This window comes from Prionailurus bengalensis, chromosome A3, assembly GCF_016509475.1.
Source record: "Prionailurus bengalensis isolate Pbe53 chromosome A3, Fcat_Pben_1.1_paternal_pri, whole genome shotgun sequence".
Classification (NCBI taxonomy): domain Eukaryota; kingdom Metazoa; phylum Chordata; class Mammalia; order Carnivora; family Felidae; genus Prionailurus; species Prionailurus bengalensis.
The window spans coordinates 41,732,421-41,756,093 of NC_057354.1; the positions used below are offsets into that span (position 1 = coordinate 41,732,421).

At 40.9% G+C, this 23,673-nt stretch overlaps 1 protein-coding gene across 3 annotated transcripts in view; it reads right to left on the reverse strand.

Annotated features, from left to right (window-relative positions):
* KIF16B (kinesin family member 16B) overlaps positions 1 to 23,673 on the reverse strand; it is a 289,278-nt gene that overhangs the window by 11,464 nt on the left and 254,141 nt on the right. For all 3 annotated transcript variants that reach the window (XM_043602924.1, XM_043602923.1, XM_043602922.1), the window contains one exon: positions 22,269 to 22,352. In XM_043602924.1, coding sequence (XP_043458859.1) covers positions 22,269 to 22,352 — 84 coding nt within the window. The remainder of the gene's footprint in view (positions 1 to 22,268; positions 22,353 to 23,673) is intronic.

The window sequence follows — 23,673 nt, forward strand, 5'->3', positions numbered from 1 at the left end:
TTGGTAAGGGTCCCACACACAGCAACTGTCTCTGCATCCAGGCGGGGAGGGCGGAAGAGGACCTGGCCATGTGGACCACTGCTGGAGTCCTACCCTTGCACTGTGAGCCACGTCCTGGGCACCCAGTCACACAGCAGCCAGCACGTTGGGCACGGGGGGCATTACCATGCTGGGGTCTAGATTAAGTCGTGAAACTCTCCTGCACCTCACTTTCCTCATCTGATTAGAATGCTTTTTAAATCAGAAGATGAAATGAGAGGTCTGTCAGGTGCTAGGGGCAGGGCCCAAGTCACAGCATGTATTTATTAAGTAGGTGACATTATTATCTACACAGCTTTGTCCTTGCAGAGTTAATCTGCAAATATAATCATTTTCTCCTCTTTTAGATGTTTCAGGGCACGTGGGCTTAAAATGTGTTAGTATTTAATGCTTTAATGTTTTCCCCTTCAAAGGAAAATGGAAGACAACAGTCTGGAATGGTTTTTTTCCAAAGTCACCTCATATCAGATGCTGGCAGACCCTGTATTTCAAAAATTGCTTTAAAGTAAGAAAGAGTTAATGTGTTTCTCAAAATGGGTAATCATGTTCATGTGTTTAAAAATATAGGCTACACCAGGTAAATTAACTATGCCCCCAAAGCTCATTTTAAGATATAGTTTGGATACTGAGATTCTGAAAAATGCTATCTGGAGAAAGAAAGAACTATTCTTTGTTTCTCAGCTCACGATTCCTTCTTCCACCATCTACATCTTCAAAGAGGTTCTTGACATTTTGAGGGGGATGACTGCTCCAAATGGCCAATGTGACTGACAGACTTTCAAATGAGAATCTCATTGTGTGGTACCTCTTGGCTATAATATACTTAAACTCAAATTCAAAGAAACCTCAAATTCAAAGGTCCCCAAAAGCTTAAGAATCAAGATGTAGTTGCGCATTCATTACTGGCATCCCAAAGTCTCCCTCTTAGTAGAAGCCCAAGCACCGGGACACGGTGTGACGCTTCAGGGACCCCCCACGTGACCATCTTGCTCCTCTCTACCATCCGTGCCTATGGTGAGCAGGACCATCCCCCCCTTTTATGTCTGACCTGAGGTCACTTCTGTATTGATGGCAAGTTTCCTCAGGCTGGCCTTGTACTGGGCCATCCCTGAATACCAATGAGTCCCTGAATTCCAGGGCAAGAGGGTCAGCTCTTGAGACTAGGAGGGAAGACCCACTGCCCCTTTTTTGTTCTCTGGACGAGGGGCTCCTGATGATCCCTGTGAGGCTATTTGCCTTCAGAATATCTCCCTGCCTTGGGAGTTATTCCTCAGTGTCCACCCACTGCCCTACGTCCCAGGAGGGAGCCATGGTCATGCCCTAGGTGTGATTAGGCCTGTGGCCCTGAGCGGTGGGCCTGTGACCCCACCCCACGGAGAGGATTAGCTGAGGATTTGGATTATCCACACCGGTGATCCCTTTCACTGGGGACAATGATGGAGGCTTGACTATGTCGGGGAGGCTGGAGGCAGGGAGAAAAGCCAGACCAAACCTTCTCTCATATAACATCTCTAATTCTAAAAAAGGATGGGGTAGGTGTAGATTTTTAATAATTCCTTCACCAAACAGATATCATCCACACAATTAAGTATCTAAGTTGAAAAATATATACATTGAAAACATGTACCTCCTGCACAGCACTTTGCTCATAAAAGACACGGTCTATTAGGTACCTGATGCAATGAATGGTAGGTTAATATTAAATGTTAATAATTCCTGCTGAACAATGAGAAGCCTGGGTTTTCTCTCTTTCAGATCTTCCCTTACAGCAAAATTTCACGGATTTATAGTATCTTCTCTCTTCTGAACAAAGGAAGTTTACTAAATTACTGTCGAGAAGGAGTCTATCAACTTATGCTTATGCTTAACTTATATGCTTATGCTTATCTTAACTTATGCTTCAAAGCCAAACTTTAGAAACTCTTCAAACTGTCCTTGGCCTCTGTCCAAATCTGAAAAGTTGCTGCAGAAGAGAAGTTGGAAAGGTTGCCTGTTGGGCAGGGGATGAAGCACGTGCTTCCTTGGATACTCGTGTCTGGCTCTGTTCCCCACAACGAACCTGAGCCTGTGGGAGCAACAGTCTTTCAGCTGTCACAACTTTTAGCACTCGAGATTGTTCTCAGCTGAGAGGCACTGAAAGCAATGTGGTACAAGTTAAAACAGAGTCCTGGCAAAATGTGGAAAGAAGATCGTACAGATGAAAGGGAAATCACACCAGCTGGGGGATAGCGGAGAAAGCGATGGGGCCATTAAATCTAAGAAATAATGGGCTAATTTGGGCTAATTTGACATCCAGTTTCTGTCACAAGGAAACTGCCTTCCAAAGTAAGAAATGTCAGTTTGTACTGACTGAGCTATGACTTGGATTGCCCAGAGTCTTTCGAGTAAGAAATTGCAAATAAATGTAATGTTGGGGACTAGAAGATAAATAAGCAGCAGAAGTGGCAAAAAGAAGGTGAATCAGCAGCAAACAGACACCAAAATGCATAAATACCCCAGCCTACGGAGATAGTTAGGGCAGATGGTTATCTTGCTGCTCATAGCACTTTATCCACAGAGCTCGGAAATAAAAGCTCCAGAATCCACTGGGGCTTTGTTTCCAGCAGGCTAAAAAATCCACCGAGAAAAGGGTGATGGCTTCATTTACTGCCATTTTCAACTCTGATTAGCAAATGCTTTCTTGATTTTCGTAGCAGTTTCTCAATTTTACTTATAAATACTATGAAACAGGTGATCTCAATTAGGAAACAAATTAGGCCAAGTGTTAATTTTTTTTTTTTGGTTGCCTGGAATGAATATTATATATGTAAATGTAACCGCATTGCAGTGAATTCCTGGGAACAGAAATAAGCCTATCTAAAAATGGACAGGAGCTTTACACAGGCAAACAATAAAGACAAAATGTTGAGCGAAATTGGGACAAACTGATGTTCTTACCCGTTTCTTTCTCCCAAGTATCATCTCAAAGGACTGCAACATGTGCTATGATTCATTACTGTTATGAAATATAAGCAACACACGCAGAAAAAAAAAGGGGATCATCCAAGGGGAAAAAAAAAAAACAACTACCTGAATTCTAAAATAAAGATACAGTTTCAGAAGCAACAAAGGACAGCACAGAAGTTCACTGGCAAAGGCCACAGTGAGCACCTTTAATAAAAGCACAATTTACTTGGAAAACAAATCTAAATAAATGGAGTGAAAGGAATCGAAGCATCTTCAAGAAAGCCTAATTCAAATTTATAAAAGAGAAAGGGTGACTGCCAGATGTTGATATAAACAGTGAGCTGAGAACTAGCAGAGACTGGACAAAGTGGTTCTTTTTTTAAAGTTTTATTTTTTCAATTTATTTTGAGAAAGAATGAGCGAGTGGGGGGAGGGAGAGAGGGGGACAGAGAGAGTGAGAGAGAGAGAGAGAGAGAGAGAATCCCAAGCAGGGATTGGGATTCAGTGCAGAGCCACACTTGGAGCTTGAACTCACCAACTGTGAGATGATAACCTGAGGTGAAGTCAAGAATCAGCCGCTTAACCGACTGAGCCACCCAGGCGTCCCAAGAGAAATTGGTTCTTAAAATAAACAGACACACAAGAAGAATTCTGCGTATGTCTTCTGGGCTATTGCAACAAAAGGAATGTATGACAAGGAGCTATACAGATGTCAATGGAAATAAATATAATTGATCATTTCAGGAAGAAGCTAGGCCTTCAGGCTTGTAACAGCATGAGAAGGTGCAAAAGTAATAAGCACAATGTTAAAACAAGGTCAGGAAGAATGAAAAGGATCGCGTTGTGCAGTGCTTCGCAAACACCTTGCGGAGAAGGACCAACTGAAGGAGGGAGGGGGGAGGAGAAAGAGACAGAAAGAAATGGCAAATATAAGAGAAAGGAAAATTCAAGGAGGACAAGACCAGGGGACCAACACAAACAAATGGTATTCCAGAAAGCAATAAGAGGAAAAACCCTGACAGGAGGAAATCATCACAAAAATCTCCTAGAAAGAAATAAAGGACATAAGAGAGAGAATGTACATGGAACAACCAGCAGAACTGAGGGGCTGTTCACCAAAGTAGAACCAGGAAAGCTCAGAACCCTGGGTACAGACAGAGCTTTTGTAAGGGTCAGAGAAGTATTACGTCACATGCAGAGGACCAAAAATCAAAATGGTGGGGCACCTGGGGAGCTCAGTCGGTTAAGTGTCCAACTCTTTGTTTCAGCTTAGGTCTCGATCTCATAGTTCATGGGTTCGAGCCCCACATCGGGCTCCACGCTGATGATGCAAAAGCCTGCTTGGGATTCTCTGCCTCCCTCTGTCTGTCTCTGCCCCTCCCCCACTCGCGCTATCTCTCTCAAGATAAACTTTCAAAATTAAAAAAAAAAAGGAAGCAATACACAAATGCAATTTTAGTTTGTAAGAAAATGCCAAAAGGTATCGCAAGGGTTGCTGGTAGGGAAAGGGGAATGGAATGCCCAGGATGCAGAAAACTGCTTTCCAGGAAAGCCTAGTACAACTATTTGAGCATACCCATAATTGGCACTGATTTTTAAAAAAAAGTTTTAAAATCTCTCTCTCATTGGAAAAATGGTCAGAAGGGATATATGCCCAACTGTAAGAGCAATGACCTCTGGGCAAATGCCTCTATTTGAGACCCTGTGAAAGCAGAGACAGAGGGAGATTATATACAGATGATCTTGGATGCAGAGATAAAGGGGCGGGAAAGTCAGAGTGGGAAAAGGAGGTGGCCAGTAGAGGGCTGTCGATGCACAGGTTACTGTCCAGGGCAGCACTTGGTCCTGCTGGGGACCCTTCGAGAGACATGTAGACTGTGCTTCTGAGTCATCTGTAATGACGGGAGGCAGGCACATTTATCCATACTTCGTCTCTTACTGTTTGAGGCAGGCCTCATTTCCCTCTAACCACTAGGCTGCAGCCTGAGGGAGAGAGGGAGAGAGCGAGTGAGCCCTGGGGCGCTGTAGCACATTTCTCCAGGGCTGTGGCCAGAACCATGGGAAAGTCAAAGGGTCACAGAGCAGCACACAGCATGTGTTTGCTACAGGATGGGGCTGGGGTTGGTGGTGATTAAGGGGAATCCCAGCTTTAGATGTGAAGAGAGAGTCCTTTGCTTAGTGCTCCCTGCTAACCAGCTTGGGAAGCCAGCCAGGGTGATGGGGGTGGGGTTGGGTGGGGGTCGTCTTTGCTCTTGGCTCCAGCAGCCTTCTTCCCTCCCCAGCATTTTTCTTAGTCTTCAGCATTTTTGGTTTTCTGATGAGGACTTTTTGATTCACAGAAACCTTACTCGTTATCTTCTTAGGGATGAACAAGCATTTTTAAAGAATTTAAAATGCAAGTTTTATTGCAACCTTAGGTGATAAGACTGAGGTGACTGTGGCTCATGCACTGGGCCTAAGTCAGTTCATGGTCAGAATGATTCCAGAGCATTCAGAAGATAAAGAGCTACAAATTAGCTCCCAGCCTGCCCCATATCTTAGCTAACATCCACTGGGCTGGACTGTGGCATTGCCCCAGGAGCAAGCTGGAATGGCGGCCAGCACTAAGGGAACTGGGCCATGCTGCCGTCATTTCCAGGAACTCCTGTGTTGCATGTTTTTACAACAAAAACAGATTTTTATTTTATATGAATACTTCCATGTATCTATACACAATACTGAATTATATCTATTGACATCTCCATATACATCTATAATCTATTTCTAGATTATACCTATATAACTATATAGCTATGCCTATACCTGTATAATATAATCTATAATTAAATCTATTAACTATATCTTATACCACATTTTATTTTATAATAATATCTTAATGTATGAGGAATTTCCTCCTCCAATGAGTCTTAACAAGATTGTTACTGCATGTAAAACAATACAGTCAGGGGGCACTAAACGGTCACCTGACAGTGCCTGGAAGGGACTAAGAACCTTACAGGTGGGGGTTGGGGCCATTCTTTGATTTACACCAAGGGGGAAGAGAAAAATTAGTAGCCTCTGGCAGACATGAGCAAGCATAAGCAAATAAGCAGGGATACTAGCAGAAATTGATGATACAAACATGTCACTATCATATATGGGATTCAAAATGGTCACTGGTTCCAAAACAATCAAAAACATTTTTTTTAACGTTTATTTATTTTTGAGACATAGGGAGAGACAGAGGACGAGCAGGGAAGGGGCAGAGAAAGTGGGAGACAGGATCCAAAGCAGGCTCCAGGCTCTGAGCTGTCAGCACAGATCCCATGGTGAGGCTCAAACCTATGAACCATGAGATCGTGACCTGAGCCAAAGTCAGACCCTTAACTGACTGAGACACCCAGCACCCCCAAAACAATTTTAATAACATGGGCATCATCAGAAGGTGGTCAGCGTTTTCTCAACCATCAACTGCTGCATCTCAGGTATGGCTACCCTTTTCCCTACTTTTAGCTGTATTTCTATGCAATGCTTCCCCCTGGGGCCTGGAAGCTAATTAAGTGCTCTGGCTTAAAAGACCTTTCCTTCTCACCCGTGTTGTGCCGCAGCATGAATGTGAGCTGTTAAGGGGAGGCAGATGAGAAAATATTAAAATGGTATTTAATTAAGCAGAGTAAACAATAAGGTCAGTAGCAACTTGAAGCTGACATCTGTCTCCAAACAAGCAGGCAAGTTACTTCCAGGTATGGGCAACAGAGAAGTAAGCTTAGGCTGCAGGCTCCTTTGGTCCATGCCACTTGTGATTTCTACTTCTGTTTCAGAGGCAATGAGACATTTAATAAAAGAAAACAAATAGCGATGCCGCGCTGTATCTAGGAGGAGAGCAGGAACAACCCTCCAGCTGTTTAACACTGCAATGTTCAGGCTTCATTTCATTTTGCTTCTAAAAGAAACCAGGGAAATGAAAAATGTGGTATGCTGACCTCCACGAACAGAGCATGCACAGCTCTTAAGCCTGCCATCTCGAGCTGTGCTGCGTTAAATTCATCGGATGCTATTTCTATAAACAGGAAAGAGTTGGAGAATCTCTGTTAGGTATTTGTCAAGCCCCAAACACCTTGTAAATGAGCAAGGGGCCTGGAGAGATGACAGATGTTACTGATTTACTGCTAGGACAGCACATGAGGTGGGACTGTAGTTGTGGCTGATATTAGAATATCAAAAGCCCAACAAATGGAAAAATTACCATTGCAGCTGCATCTGGGGTGAACAGAATGGCTTCTGTCACAGTTAACCTTATGCATCAACTTGACTGGGTCATGGGGTGCCCGGATATTTGGCCAAACATTCTGGTTTGTTTGTGAAGGTGTTTTGGGGTGGGAGTAACATTTGAGTACACAGACTGAGTACAATTTGAGTACGATCTGAGCAGACTGTCCTCCCTAATGTGGGTGGCATTGGTCAATCAGCTGAAAGCCTGCACAGAACCAAGAAAACTGACACTTCCATGAGTTCAAGGGATCTCCTGCCTCGCTGCACTGAGCTGGGACACTGGTCTTTTCTTGCCGGTGGCCATGAATGGAAAGATCAGCACTTCCTGGGTCTCAAGACTACTGGCTCTCAGAACAGAATTTAGACCAGCAGCTCTCAGGGCTCTCAGGCCCTCAGGCTCAGACTGGAACCATACCACTGGCTGTCCCCAGTCTCTACCTTGATGCAGATCATGGGACTTCTCAGGCTCCATTATTGTATAAGCCAATTCCATATAATAAATCTCTTCACACAGACACACACACATACCCTACAGGCTCTGTTTCTCTGGAGAACCCCAACTACTTGTTTCCAAATGCCAGATTAGTGAAGTGGTAAAAAAAAAACCAAAAACAAAAACAAAAAACACCACTATTTCGATACCATGAGTTGTATGTAGAAATGTAAAATTCACAAATATATTTAATACCAGATTTCACTGTTAAGCTTGGTGTCCAGGTCTTGGGCATCCATACAAGTTTCATTACCACCCCCAGGTCTCATTCAACTGAGTGACAAGCCATGCTGATTCACAGGCAATGACTGTCATTGTCAGTGCACTGCTTTCATAAAGACCAAAGATTACAAGTGACCACTAGACATGCTTCCTCTGAGATGGGCAGAACAGCACCACTTATATAGTGTTCTTGTCCCCCACCAAATCAAACCTAAACTAGATCAAGCCTCTCAATATAACTACTGGTTTTCAGAAAATGCAGGTTTAGAGGAGCATGGTGAATGACACCACGAGGATGCCATTAGCAAAACCCAAAATGTAGGAATTTAATGGATACATGGTATGGCTTCATCAAAAACAGATGGTGAGAAAAAGAAGAGGGAAGGGAAACCTATAGATTATTATACACTTTAGAGGTATATCAACCAATATCACGTATGGATATAATTTGGGTCCTGATTCATCTACTGAAGAGAAAAAAAAAAAAAGACTGATGTGGCTTGAACAATGACTGGTTATTTATTTTGAAAGATTAGCTAATTTTTAGGGTGTATGTGTGATGATAATGATTTTATTTTTAAAAACAGAGTGCCTTGATTTTTTAAGTACCTATTTAAAAAAAATTTTTTTAAGGTTTATTCATTTTTTAGAGACATAGCACGAGTGGGGGAGGGGTAGAGAGAGAGGGAGACACAGAATCCGAAGCAGGCTCCAGGCTCTGAGCTACCAGCACAGAGCCTGATGGGGGCCTCGAACCCACGAGCCATGAGATCATGACCCGAATGAAAGTTCGGACGCTCAACCAACTGAGCGACCCAGGTGCCCCTTTAAGTACTTATTTTAGAGAGAGACAATGTGCTTGTGGGAGAGAAGGGCAGAGGGGGAGAAACAGAATCCAAAACAGGCTCTACAATCAGCATGGAGCCCAACATAGGGCTCGATCCCCAGACCCTGGGATCATGACCTGAGCCGAAAGCCAGAGTCAGATGCTCAACCGACTGGTTACCCAGGCACCCTGAGTATCTTGCTTTTTAAGAGGTACATCCTAAAATATTTATGATTAAAATATATAATGTGTGGTATTTGCTTTAAATTGTGTGTAATGCCATGCCTAAGGGCACAAATGAAACAAAACTGGACACATGCTAATGAAATGTTGAAGTTGAATGATATGGGAGGGCACACAGGGGTTCATTACATTATTCTTTCTGAGGTTTCATAAATATTGTCATGAGAAATAAAGTAAAAACAGGAGGCAAAATAGACCATTAACATCTATGTCATGATATCTCAAAGTTTCTTTAATGCATCGATGTTTGTAAAGTTGAAGATAGTTTGCATAAACCCTGGAGGAGCAGAAATGTGCAAATGTACCAGGATTACATTCTTGGATACTAAGAATTCTAACACCTGATATTAACAAACACTATATTCTTAGGTAAACCTAATTCCTCTTTTGAACCAGAATGGGTTGGAAAGAATTGCCAAAGAAGATTACCAAGGAGATCTGGGGCGATGTCCTTCAATAAAGATGTTTTCTCCTTTCCCATGGGAAATTCTAGACACATTTTGATGCTAAAATGAATGTGCTCAAGTCCTTCTAGATCTTCACATTAAGTTGACAGAATGAAGGGGCATTTAGTTTTAGTACAGTGGAAAGTTAAGAGGTATAGGAAAGGGCAACCTCTATTGAGACTTTTTTAAAGTGACACTTGAAGGAAAAAAGCTTTACAAATTATACTCTGTAATTAAATGTAATAATAGGTCACCTAAAATATCCCAAGTGATACTACAAGAGAGAAGAGCACAAAGGTCTTCTGAACCTAATATCAATGTGAAAAAGTCTTTGTAGTAATATATGAAAATTATAGGGGGAAAGGATCTTTGCAACTATTTGTCAATTACATCAGTATTCCAAGTGGCCTTTAACCTTATTTTACGGTTACATCCAATTACAAGAGATTTCCTTCTTGGTTTCTGTGTTGAAATGTTTTAATTTGTGAAGGCTGTCCACTGGATAGGCACCTCATTAATTTGCAGACTCTGAGAAGCACTGATCATATACACAGACATCTGAGTTTGGAAAGAAAGAGTGAAGAAAAATGGTGCTTGGTAAAGAGACAAAATAGTGACTTTAAAGTTTCAGAGTAAGGCGTGAGCCAATCTTAATGGAATATAAATTATCATTTGTTTAAAAGTGGATAAAATACGTATGAAAAATATTATTTGTTTAGAGGATGATTACCTTTCTTTTAACAGATTAACCTCATACTCTTAAGAAAAACGTGTAATGATGTCAAATCCATCCATCCATCCATCCATCCATCCATCCATCCATCCATTTTTCTTCCTTCTTTTTTCTTTAGCAAAGCAATAAAGGGACATTGGAAAAATTGGAGGATGTGAGGGTAGAAGTGAAAGAAGATGAGGAAAAAAAGGAAAGAAAGGAGATTATAAATGTATGATGATTGCATAATGATTTATTTGTAATTTGTTATTGGTGATATGTTTAAGAGCAGTTATAGGTTGACGGGAAAATTGAGAAGAAGGTAAAAAAACTTCCCACATATACCCCTAGCCTCACATGCCCGCAGCCACTATTAAAATCCCACACCAGAGTGTGACATCTTGCATAAAGCAATGAAATGACACCGACACATCATCATCATCATCATCATCATCATCATCATCATCATCATCCAAAGTCCATAGATTACATTAGGGTTCACTCTTGGTGTTGTGCATTCTGTGGGCTTTTGCCAAACAAATAATGTATCCACCATGATAGCATCATACAGAGTTGTTTCACTGCCCTAAATATCCTCTATGCTCCACCCATTCATCCCTCCCTTCCCCCTTCCCCCTGGTAACCACTTATCTTTCTACCATCTCCATAAGTTATGCTTTTTCCAAATGTCACATAGTTAGAATTATATAGTATATAGTGTTCAGATTGGTTTCTTTCACTTAGTAGTATATATTTAAGGTTCCCCTATGTCTTTTCATGGCTTGATAGCTCATTTCTTTTTAGGGTTGAGTAATATTTAACTCTTGGTTCGTGTACCATGGTTTGTCTATTCACTTACTGAAGGACATGTTGATTGCTTCCAAGTTTTGACAATTATAAATAAATCTGCTATAAACATTCACATATAAGTGTATGTGAGGACATAGGTTTTCAACTCACTGGAGTAAGCAGCAAGAAGTGCAACTGCTGAATTGAATATTAAGACTGTCTTTATTTTTATAAGAAATGTTCAACTGTCTTCCAAAGTGGCCACACCATTTTGCATTCCCACCAGCAAAGAATGAGAGTTCCTGTTGCTCCACAGCCTCATCAACATTTGATGTCCTTAGTGTTTTATTCTGGCCATTTTCATAGGTGTGGAGAGGTATAGCATTTTTTTTTTAATTTTCAATTCCCTAATGACATGATGTTGATGAATATCCTTTTTATACGCTTACTTGCCAGCTGTATATCTTCTCTCGTGAGGTGTCTGTTCATGTCTTTGCCCATGTTTCAATTGAGTTTTTCATCATCTTATTGTTGACTTTTTAAAGCTCACTGTATTGTTTTGTGTAAGAGTCCTTTATCAGATATCTTTTGCAAATAGTTTTTTCCCAGTCTGTGGCTTGTCTTCTCATTCTCTAGGTGTGGGCTTTTGTAGAACAAAATTTTTCAATTTTAATGACTTTGAGCTTATCGATTATATCTTTCATGGACTGTGCCTTTGATGTTGTATCTAAAAGTTATCATCATACACCCAAGGTCATCTTGGTTTTCTCTTATGCTAGCTTCTAAGAGTTTTGTGTTTTACATTTAGATCTACTATCCATTTTGAGTTCCTTTCTGTGAAGGATGTAAGATCTAGGTCTAGATTCATTATTTTCCCCTTTGGCATGTGGATGTCCAGTTGTCCCAGCACCATTTGTTGAAAAGACTATTTTGCTCCATTGTATTGCCTTTGTGCCTTTGTCAGATATCACTTGACTGTATTTACGTGGGTCTAGTTCTGGGCTTCACTGACTTATTTGTCTGTTCTTTTGCAAATAACGTACTGTCTTGATTTCTGTAGCTTCTAGTAAGTCTTGACGTTGGGTAGTGTCAGTTCTCCAACTCTGTTCTCCTTCAATATTGTATTGGCTATTCCAGACTTTTGCCTCTCCATTTAAACTTCAGTTTGTCCATAGTCAAAAGATAACTTGCTGAGATTCTGATTGGGATTACAATGAATCTATAAATCAAGTTGGGAAGACCTGGCATCTTAACAACACTGAGTCTCCCTACTCATGACATGAAATACCTCATTCATTTGGTTCTTTGGTTTCTTTCATCAGAGTTTTATAGTTTTCCTCATATAGACCTTATACATACTTTGTTAGATTTTTACCTAAGCATTTCCTTTTTGTGGGTGCTAATGTAAATGACACTGTGGTTTTTTTTTAAGTTTATGTATTTGGGGGGAGGGGGCGGCAAGGGGCAGAGAGACAGGGAGAGAGAGAGAATGCAAGCAGGCTTTCCACTGTCAGCACAGAGACCAGTGTGGGGCTCAAACTCACGAACTGTAAGATCACGACCTGAGCTGAAATCAATAGTCAGATACTAAACCAACCAAGCCACCCAGGTGCCCCATTACACTGTGTTTTTAATTCCAAATTCCACTTGTTAATTATTGGTATAGGGGAATGCAATTAACTAATGTATCCTGCAATCTTGCCATAATGACTTATCAATTCCAAAAGGTGTTTCAGTCAATTATTTTGAATTTTCTACATAGATAATGATGTCATTTGTGAATAAGACAGCTTTATTTCTTCCTTCTCAATAGGTAGACCTTTTATTTCCTTTTCTTTGTCCCATGACATTAATTAGGGACTTTAAATGTTTAATTATAAAAGTATACTTACTACATAAGTCACTATACGGCAACTACGAGGTAGCAACATTTTCAAAAACAATGATCATTTCTAGGGTTTGCTATGTACCTGGCACCCAAGTATTTTGTATTTTATATGAATCATCTCATTTAACCCTCACAATTATACAAAGTGGGTACGATTATTATCACCATTTTATAGATGAGGAGACAGCCTGACAGAGAGGTTACCTAGTCAGTAAGCAGCAGAGCAAGGATTCGCAAACAGCTTTACTGGACTGTATAGTGTACATTTTTAACCATTATCCTGTATCAATTAAGGACGTATTATGGGTTATGCCTTCTATTAGGTACTTTTTACATACTGTTCTCATTTGATCCTATTCTACACTGAGAATAATGAAACTCAGAGTGGGTAAGGAGTTTGCCCAGTGGTGTACTACAAAGTGGCAGAGCTGGCATTCAAACCCAAGTTCAAGCACATGCTCTCTTTTTGAGAAAAGAAAAAAAAATTTTTCAGAACAAATATGTGCATATACTGTTCAGCATGGCTTTAACTGCTCATTCAACAAACATTTGCTGAGAATCTATTAAGGGCCAGATACTGTTCTAGGCACTGAGGAAACAAATACACAAGGCAGCTAGAATCCTTGTCGTCACAGAACTTACCTTCTAGTAAAATATAAAGCATTTAAAAACCAAACCAACACACAAAAGTTCCCTCCAACTGCTACTAAGTGTTGTGATCAAGACACTATAGGGGGATATGGTGGGGATTAATGGGTCAAGGCTGCTTCCACTTGGAGGCAGGTCTCTCCGAGGAGAAGACATCTGAACTGAAGGACATGCTCCAAGCTTGGAGATGTTTCAGCTGACTTAATCATAATCAATAAAGAAATGGAGATCCTGATTGCCAGCTTAGAGTTTTAGGTCACAAGCCCAACGATGGAGAACAAGTTTTCCACTTTGTGTTTTGAGTTCCTGAGTTGCTAGCCATTGCCCCATACAGGATGCCTTGAGGGTGTGGGGGAGTAGGAAGAACAGGAGGAAGAGAGGGAGAAAAATGTCAAGAGAATAAAACTGTTTGAAGGCAGTATGGGGGTGCTTCCCTTCCCGCTCCAGGCCTCCATGTGGATTTGAAAGTCTTTACTCTCTTGGGTAACATTTAATCTTGGCTTCCTAAACCAACAACTAATCATGGAAACCAAAGTAGGATTTTCCTTCCAGTTGGAGACTCACGATCTTTGATGTGACCATGAAGCACCACTTAAATTGATAGGATAAGGGTTTTTGTCATATAAAATGACTTCTTGACTGGCAATTTACCTGTGGAGTTCATTCTTTCTCATAATTCTTCTCCCCACATGTTATGGCGTGGCTTACTCCCGGTATATATGATTTCTCATGTAATTCCAATAACTCTACAGAGTAGAGATATTAGTTCTGCCACTTAGTAAGTAAGAAACTGAAGTTCAGAGACAGAAGAAACTTGCCAAGTTCACACGGACACTGGGTTTCAAGCCCAGGTCTGACTCTAGAACCTTCTGCATGATTCCAACATCACATAGTTTTCTGTATCCTTCCCTAACCTTAGCCCCAGTATCACAGCCTTTTCAGTTCTTCTGACTCCACGAAGCATCAAGATGAAACAGCTGTCAGACTGGCTCCATCCCCTCTAATGCACTTGACAGCCACTTAACCCCCTTCAAAAATGCTTTGCTACTGACAATGATGGTAATGGACTAATAACAGAAAACAGTTAATGTGAACAACCAGAAAACCAAAAGGAAAAAAAAAAAAAACATTAGTGAGGAAGAAAATGGTCCTTTGTGTGAAATATTCCTTACATTTACGTTTAATAATGGTTCTACAATTATCCATTTTGTGAGATCAGCAGAACGTAGACGGAAGAGATGTTAAATTAAGCACAGAACTGCTGGATATCTTTAAGATAGCTAAATGAATGAGAAAACTTAAGGATTTTTACCTCCTGAAATTTACTTTGAAATTGACAGGGCTCAACCTACAAAACGTCTAAACAAATGATTTTGTTGTTAGAAATTTAAGGTTTGAAGCTAACATAAAACTAAAGTAGAACAGGCAGAGGAGAACCAGACTGTATGTGTGGCAGGCACCATAAGCCAGAAAAGTGACTCTTGGCAGTGGGGGGTAGTGGTGGCATCAGTACTGACAATCACCACTAATACCTGTATTTGGTAGCTAAGGCAGTTGAACTATCAAGACTTTATTTTGGAAACAGCTCTTCATTTAGTGCACTGTTTCCATTTAGAAAGATTATACCTGTAACTCTGGGCATCCCTTTATTGTAAGAAAAAAAGAAAGCAAGAAAAATAGCTAGGGGTTGGCCTGGTACTCACAGCTAAGTTGTAGCATTCTCCTGTCAACCATAAACAACTTCAAAGAATACTAACACAGGACAATGCTACTCTGATCATGAAGGCGCCTCCCCTTCCCCTCCCTGCCCCCACACAAAGACTGCTCCATTATCACGTCTAAACACAGACAAAAACATGAACACTGTACAAACCATGAATATGCCCAAATAGGTCCCTACTCTGGCTAACATGGCTGACTGCTTTTTTATCATAGTTTTTAAAAAACGTTTTATTGGGGCGCCTGGGTGGCGCAGTCGGTTAAGTGTCCGACTTCAGCCAGGTCACGATCTCGCGGTCCGGTCCGTGGGTTCGAGCCCCGCGTCGGGCTCTGGGCTGATGGCTCAGAGCCTGGAGCCCGTTTCCGATTCTGTGTCTCCCTCTCTCTCTGCCCCTCGCCCGTTCATGCTCTCTCTCTGTCCCAAAAATAAATAAACGTTGAAAAAAAAAATTTAAAAAACAAAAAAAAAACAAAAAAAAAAACGTTTTATTTATTTTATTTATTTTATTTATTTATTTTGAGAGACAGAGAGAGAGAGAGAGAGAGAGAGAGCGCACGTGCGCAAGCAGGGAATGGGCAGAGAGAGATGGAAAGAAAATCTCATGGGGCTTGATCCCAAGGGGCTTAATCATGACTTAAGCCAAAATCAGAAGTCATCAAGAGTCAGACACTCAACCAACTGAGCCACCCACGTGCCGCATCAATCACAGTTTTAACAACACTCTCTTCTTCTTGCCCTCTAGATAAGAATTATTAAAACACTCACAGAATCAGCCCAGAGACCAGTCCAGAGCAAAGCGCCACTTTCTTACACTCCCCAAAATCACCTAAAACAAGCTCAAATCCTACCTTAAGTTCTTTGTAACACGTTTTTGCTGGGATGCCCCCCGTACTTCCCATTGTATATGTTCTCCCTTAGTGCTGTGAGCCACTAAACCTAACACTGTTGGAAAGGAGGTATATTTCTGGGCATCTGTGCTGAAAGGCACTGACCTGTGTCTATTTGTTCAGGGGAAGAAGCTCAGGAGATGCATCAGGTGTGAGCTGGGGACTCCACAGTGGGCAGTCTTGCAGCCAATGACCCAGGAAACATGCAAAGAGAACTAACCAGCTGTGAATAAAAGCCAAGTAAATGTGGAGGAGGTGTGCTCATTTCATAATGATCCTATGCCTCTTATCTCTTTCACAATGAATAACAGCTTGACCACGATTAAATCATCAAAAACCAGTTCTAGTTTTCAGAGTATAATTTTACAGGCTGAAAGAAAGGCTGGCATTAAAGCAAGAGATTCCTGATATCCAGGTGTCACCATGAATAAGAATACTTACATAATGTTAGCGTCTTTGCCCTCAGACATTGATTTTCCAAGTAGATGTGACAAACTGAGATACTCATATTGTTACACGTTATGGCTGCTGAAGGGCGGTGCTCTCTTGTCCTTCTCTGGCTCTTCAAGCACATCTAAACATGCCTCAAAGGTTCCATCACTGTTGTCATTGTCATTACCACCACCACTACCCCCATCTTCACTGTCATCATTGGACTGCCCAGCAGTCTGGAAAGTTCTTCTCTGTACTAGAGTCTGTGCTACATGCATGACCCCCTTTAACCCTAAGGTCAACTCTAGGAAGATGGTGGTGTTCTTTATCCTTATTTTGCAGAGAAGGAAACTGAAGCAGTGACATTAACTCCAAAGGGGAGGCACAGGGATTCAAGACCAGGATAATCTGCCCCAGGGCCCACATGCTTAGCAACTACACCACTTTTTACCCTTAACAGGGCCCTAGAATATGAGATGAAAATGGGGAAGAAAAAAAAGAAGTTGCCTTGGGCTTGCTGCATGCTCTTTAGTTCTTTGAAGAAAACTTCCTAGAAATCTCTCAGGTTCTTACTTCCAAAGGTGGCTGTATTATTCTTGAAAGCTTTATGGTTTTAGAGGATTTCACATACTTTCATTAATTACAGACTACTCCTTGAAATGATAGACTGTTAAGATGATTAGCAGAAATGTTTCCAAGTAAGATGATGATGTTGCCTGAAATTAGTAACCAAAAACGTACCTCTCACCAATCAACAAAAACAAAACACAAAACTCATTAATTTGGGGGTAATGGGGGCAGATTTTCTGATATTCATTGAATAATTCAATGGATTTGTGAAGCATGTGAAAAATATCATGGGAGGCTAAGAATCAAATGAGATGGCAACTCTGCTGCCTCCAAGGAACTGAAAAGAGTACAACAGGGAAGGTCTGGGACATAAACCTGTCTCTTGGTACAAGCAAAACAGTGACAGGAGTCTGAACAGAAGTGGAGGGGAGGTTTCCTGGACATTACGGAATAGTGCTACTCAAAATGTGGTATGTGTTTTGGACGCCTGTATTGCAATTTAACAGTATTTTTATGTCTATTGAATCTATATATAGTAAGCTCAATAATTATGCTTGCATTTTATATGACCTTTTTATTTCATTTTTCATTTCATGTTTCTAGTAATTAATGCTCACTCATTTTGCGAAAGTACTAATAAATGACAGAGCATAAATAAGTGGTTCCTTACTACTGCAGCCTGAGAAGCAGTATATCCTAGAGCCGTGTTTAAGGCCAACCACATTTTTCTTACTAGAACTCAATTTGATAGCCATTTGGATATACATATAATAACGTAGTACGTATTTTTTACATATAATATTTGCATAAAATATTTAAAGTCACAAAAATCTCTGAAGATATTCTAAGTTTATACTCTTTGGCAATTCATGTAGAAAATAAATCTGCATAGTAATGATTTGACAAAGCAGTAGACATATGCTTTAAAAATAAACAAAGCCATGGGGCGCCTGGGTGCTCGGTCGGTTAAGGGTCCAACTTTGGCTCAGGTCACGATCTTGTGGTTTGTGAGTTTGAGCCCCACACCGGGCTCTGTGCTGACAGCTCAGAGCCTAGAACCTCCTTTGGATTCTGTGTCTCCCTCTCTCTTGGCCCCTCCCCAGCTTGCGTGCTCTCGCTCTCTCTCTCTCAAAAATAAACATTAAAAAAATGTTTTTTAATTTAAAAATAAAGCCATAACCCATTGAGATTCAGAACCTTTGATGAGCCATGAAGTGAATATTTAAAAATCAACAATTATGATAAGTATTTTTCCTTGCAAAAAAATATAATGAGAGGTCACTCCTATAGTCAGGGTCAATTAAGAGATGAGGAAAAAAGAGATGAGAAACACTGTGTTGCTCTGGAGTTTTGTAGAACACTGCTTGGCACAGAGTAGGTGCTCAATACTTGCTGAATGAAAAAAAAAAGGTATTTAAGGATAAATAATGAGGCAATGGATCTTAGTTAACATTGTGGTGTAATGCTGGAAGATGATGTTTCCTCAAAGGAAAAGACATTTCCTTTACAGGAAGACTCCATTCCATTCCAAACTTCGAGCATGCTGATTATTATGACAGGGGCTTGCTCTGAAAGATGCCGTAGTGTGAGCTGAGGCTTTATCAGTGACTGGTGGTGGGACCTTCTTGGTCCCCCTCCTCCTCCTAGATCTCCTTGCCTACAACATGGAGATGATAACAGAGCTCACCTCACAAGCTAACTGGGGGAGAAGATGACATATGAGCATTTTGTTTATGCCTGGTACTTAGGGAATGCCCAGGTAAATGGAAGATAGCAGTAGTATTATGTGAAAGCAGAGGATTCTGCCAATATTTTGTCACTTTGACCTACAACAATGGCAGTTTCTTATGGTTCAGCCTAATATTAATGGTACCTGGTTTCAAATACAGTAAACAGAACCTTTCTGCCCAAAATAATTCATCAGGCGGAGACTGATGTATTCGTTTCCTGTCACCTCCACTATCTTACCTGCCAGCATATGTCTCCTGGGCTGCTGTCCAAGTTACAAAAAGGGATGTATGAGCCTGGGAAGCATGTCACACATGGGGAGTGTTGCCATCATAATCCTCTGACTGCCTGATGGCAGGGTCTGCCCAGGACACGTACACCTACACTGTGCTGGTTCCTCCAGGGCCTCAAGGGAAGCAATGTTACAAACCACATTACAAACCTTCAAAGATTCTATGGCTCTTTGTGAGCAAAAGTGCTGGGCAGCTTTCGAGCTTGAGATGCAAAGCAATAGCAGGCCAGATTCTGGAAAATGGGGCTCCAGATATAAACTAGGGCTGGCCCAATAACTTTGTGTGGGTGGGCCACATACAAATTTATCAGTGAGAGCTAGCAATGGAAGCCATATTTATACCCCTCCATCGACCATCATCACCTTCTTACTCACTTCTACCTTTTATGGTGCAATATAACCAGGCTACAACCCTCAGGCTCCCACACTGCCATCATCACCACCACCACATACACAGCTAGTATCATTCTTTCCAAAGTAAGAAACTCAACCTCCAAAACACCTCATGATGGTTAGAAATTCCTGTTACTACCCATCATTTTTACAAATAAGTACTGTAACAGGTTACATAGCTTGGGAAGAACCAGCGTGGTGTCTGTGTCTTTAATATGAAAATATTTTATATTTTCTGCCTATAAACTTAAACACAAGTTCTAAATCTTGGAACTATTTTAATAGAAAGGCAGATCAAAGCCCAATGAATGCCTGCTTAAAACACCGCTTTATACAGCCTACTTAGGGTGAGGAGGTTTATAAAGTTGCGTTTCTGGATTTTAAAAAATTGTCAGATAATTTCGTTTGAGCAAAGCTATGTATATAGAGCGTATTAGCACAAAGGTAGTCTACTGAAATCCATTTTTCTGTACGTATTTATGTATTTAGTTTTATCTCTAGGTAAAGTTTCATATAGGAATTTAAATATATGCTCTTAGAGGGAAAGAAATTATTCTATATAATACCTAGCACTGTCTCCAGCATGTATTAGGAATTAAGTAAATGTATACTGAATTAAATCGAACAGAAACTCAGGGAAAGTAATTATGTTAATTTTCACATGAAAATACAGTAAATCAAATGGTGGCTTCTGATGTCAGATTAAAAAAAAAAGATACAATAGTCGTGGGAAATTAACTCAAGAATCTCAGATTAATTTTCCACTAAAGTGAAACTGAATTATCCTTGCTCCTTGAAAAGGACATAATACTCTAAGATTTAACCGTCAGCATGAGGAAAATGCATTTAATTTAAAATGTGCCTATTTCTACGAGGCATGGAATCCATTCTTTAAAGGCTAAAGCCACAGGTAAATAACAGTCACAGGCAGTGGAATGGCTCCTTGTATAGGTAGAGACATCAATACAGAATTCTGTTCATTAACAATTGATGGCTTAGTAGGGCTAGGTGATTGGGTGGGAGGCACAGAAAGAACAAAGATGGGCCCACCTAAATACCAGGAATGAAAGAGGCCCCCGAGCTGTGCTCTGACCCTGAAACCTGGAATGGAAAGACAGGAGTCACCAAGGGCAGAGCTCACAAATACTCAACACACAAGATGCCCAATCTGTAGTGGCACAGCCGGGCACCGTGTGAATTCAACAGGAGCCCCGAGAAGCTAGGAAAGATAATAGTCGATTTCCTGTTGGTTTATAAACTTGTTTTTATACACTATCATGCTCCACCTTTCCCTTAAAAACAAGTCTAGATAACTGAAGGGGGTAAAGGTTAGGTAAAAAAATAAAACCATCACCAGTTCTATCATTATTTGTACACTTTTTTGTATGATACAAAGCAAACCTTTAAGAGAACTTGATCAAGCAGGCTCACCACCATGACCTTTCCCTTGAAGGCAAGCCCTTCAGTTGGGTATCAGGGTCATGCCAACTCATAGATGATTTTTAGAAACCTACCATGATTCATTCAAAGCTCAGACTTCATAGACCCAGGACCTCTTCAAACGCATCATTCCTCCAGGATAACTCAAATGCCAGGAAGGACTGCTACACCCTGAAAATCCTTCTTTCCTCAGAGTGATTCTATATGAGGATCTCAAAACTCTAAGCTGCCCTGATGGACCACAATCTCCTAATCTTTAATTTTAGTTTCCCATTTTTCCCCTTCTTTTGCTCTCACTGGACCCTCCAGCCTCTGGATGTTTCCCTAATCCTTGGTTCACTAGCATTAAGTGGATCCCACGGGCAGTCATTTCAAACTGGCTGTCACCAGGAATGAGAATAGAACCTAATTTTGATGTAGCACTTCATGATTCAGGAGGGGCTCTCTTGGGCCTTCTCTTACTTGATTTCATTTGCAACAGGTCTTATTATTATTCCTCTTAAATAAGTAGCACAGAGGAATTTGAGAGGCCCCATGAAAGCTTGCTGACATGAGACTGTAGTCAGCTATTTGTAATTTTATCCTGCTCGCCTCAGTGGCAAGGGACACGAGCCAGGCAAAACGGCACAACGGCAGGAGATACAACCCAGGATACCTATGACCGTGCCTTAGCACCTAGATTCAGCCTCAGCGTCAGATTCCAACCAAATAAGCAACTCTATCTTGAAAAGGAATACAAACTACATCAAGCAGTCAACAATGTGTATTGGCAGCGAGGCACTCAGAAAAACAAGCTGTGCTGAGCCAAAGTTCTATATGTAGCTGGCTCAGAAGAATAAATTAAAACAAGTCAAACAAAGCCTCACCATGACCAAAATAGGTATATGTCTTTTTGCTTCCAACTCTCTCAAAAAAGTAACAATAATGCAATACTATCTATCTTCAGTTAATTAATTCAAGCTTCTTGCAGCAAGCTTTTGTACCTCAATCTGTATTACAGACCATCTGTCTCTGCGAATCGTTAGCTCTCACCCACAGCCTGCTTCGTAACCCTTAGAAGAAATGTGATCTCCTTCAAAGCCGGAAAAACGTTCTGTTACACCAGAGGGGGGTTAAGGACGGACATTTTAAGTAAACCGATGTCGTTACTTTACGATGTTCCGCAGCCACCTCCGCTGTTAATGAAACAACACCTTCACATCCGTGAACAAGAGCCATAGTGTTTGTATAACAGGAACAATTCTCACTGGTCAATCAGATGGCAAATTTTCTATACAGAGAAAGCAAAGCTTAATTCTGTTACCTCTAAGTGACTTCGCCTCTCAGCAATCACTCGTTCATCCTTGTTTCCAAATAGTTTCTTTGGAGGGAACTCAAGGGTAGCAAGCTGAAATACATATTTTATAAGAGATGCATTAATATCATACCTACAACCTTTGGCTTTTACTTATCTACTATCTGCAGTCTCTATCATGGGGTGAAAAGAGGAAGAGGTTGGAAATTTAAAGATGGTAGGTCCTCCCCTACTCTGTCACTAATCTACTGCGTGACCTTGAACGGACAGGGTAGGACTCCACAATGGTCAAATGAGGAGGAGAGATGATGGGAACTCAGAGAAAGGACAGGTCTTAGTCCCAATATTTTGTCTCAGATGGGTGTTTCCCAAGTTTTATTCGTTAAAACGCAAGTTTGTTCTTTTAGTCCCCTCCTCATGCTAGAATTCAATTTTTTTTTGTGCTAGGAATGAAAGCTTACCTTGCACAGTACTGGAACATTCTGTAAAACATTCTGAGACCATTGTTCAGGTTCCTTAAACATTCCATATTACCTTTTTATAGCTATGGTTACAAATGAAGAATTCCCGTGTGAAGGGAGGACCTCTCTTTGAATCTTTTCCTTGTTCTTTAGAGAATAAAGGCTTAGGATTTGTTTTTAGCCAGGTCTCGGGATTTCATGGTTATTTTCTTTGTGCCTCTCTTCTTGGAGGTATTAAAATCGTAATAAAAAGATAAGTTTTATTATAGGCCGTGAGGCAAGAAAGAACTCCATAATCTGATGAGCACCTGACCAGCCAGTGCTGCTCTGGTCAAATGAATGCTAAGCGGAGCAATAATTGCTGGTGTTGGTGAAATTCACTATTTCCTGCCTTCCTCACCTTGTCGGGTTCAGACAAACTGAGCTGATGAAGGATTATCAAGAAAAAAATTAACGTTTCTTCCAAAACATGTCACAGTGTGTCACAAAATCCCTGTTTTATACACACGTAAATCTCTTAGTTGATTTAAATTTTTATTACCACAGTGGCAGTCAAAAATTAAGAACCGGCGCCTATATGTTTAGTGCTTGAAAAGCTCAGTATTAAAGTAGAAGAATATACGTAAAGTGCACATAAGTGAACTTGGTAAATTTTCAACATCTCAACACACTGAAGCCACTACCCAGATCAAGAAAGAGAACATGCTCAGCACCGTAGGCCCCGCCAAGCACCCCCTCGCAGCCCTGCTCTCCCGCCCTCTACAAAGACTGACGCTAGCCTGACTGACTTTCAACAGTGAGGCTCAGTGTTGCCTATTTTTGAGCTTTATGAACTCCTTGGTGTCTGCCTTCACCACCCTACCTCATGTTTGTGAGATCCATCCACCTTGCTGTGTGTAGCAATAGTTTGCTCATTCTTGTAGCTACATAGTATTCCGTTATGCGAACATTCC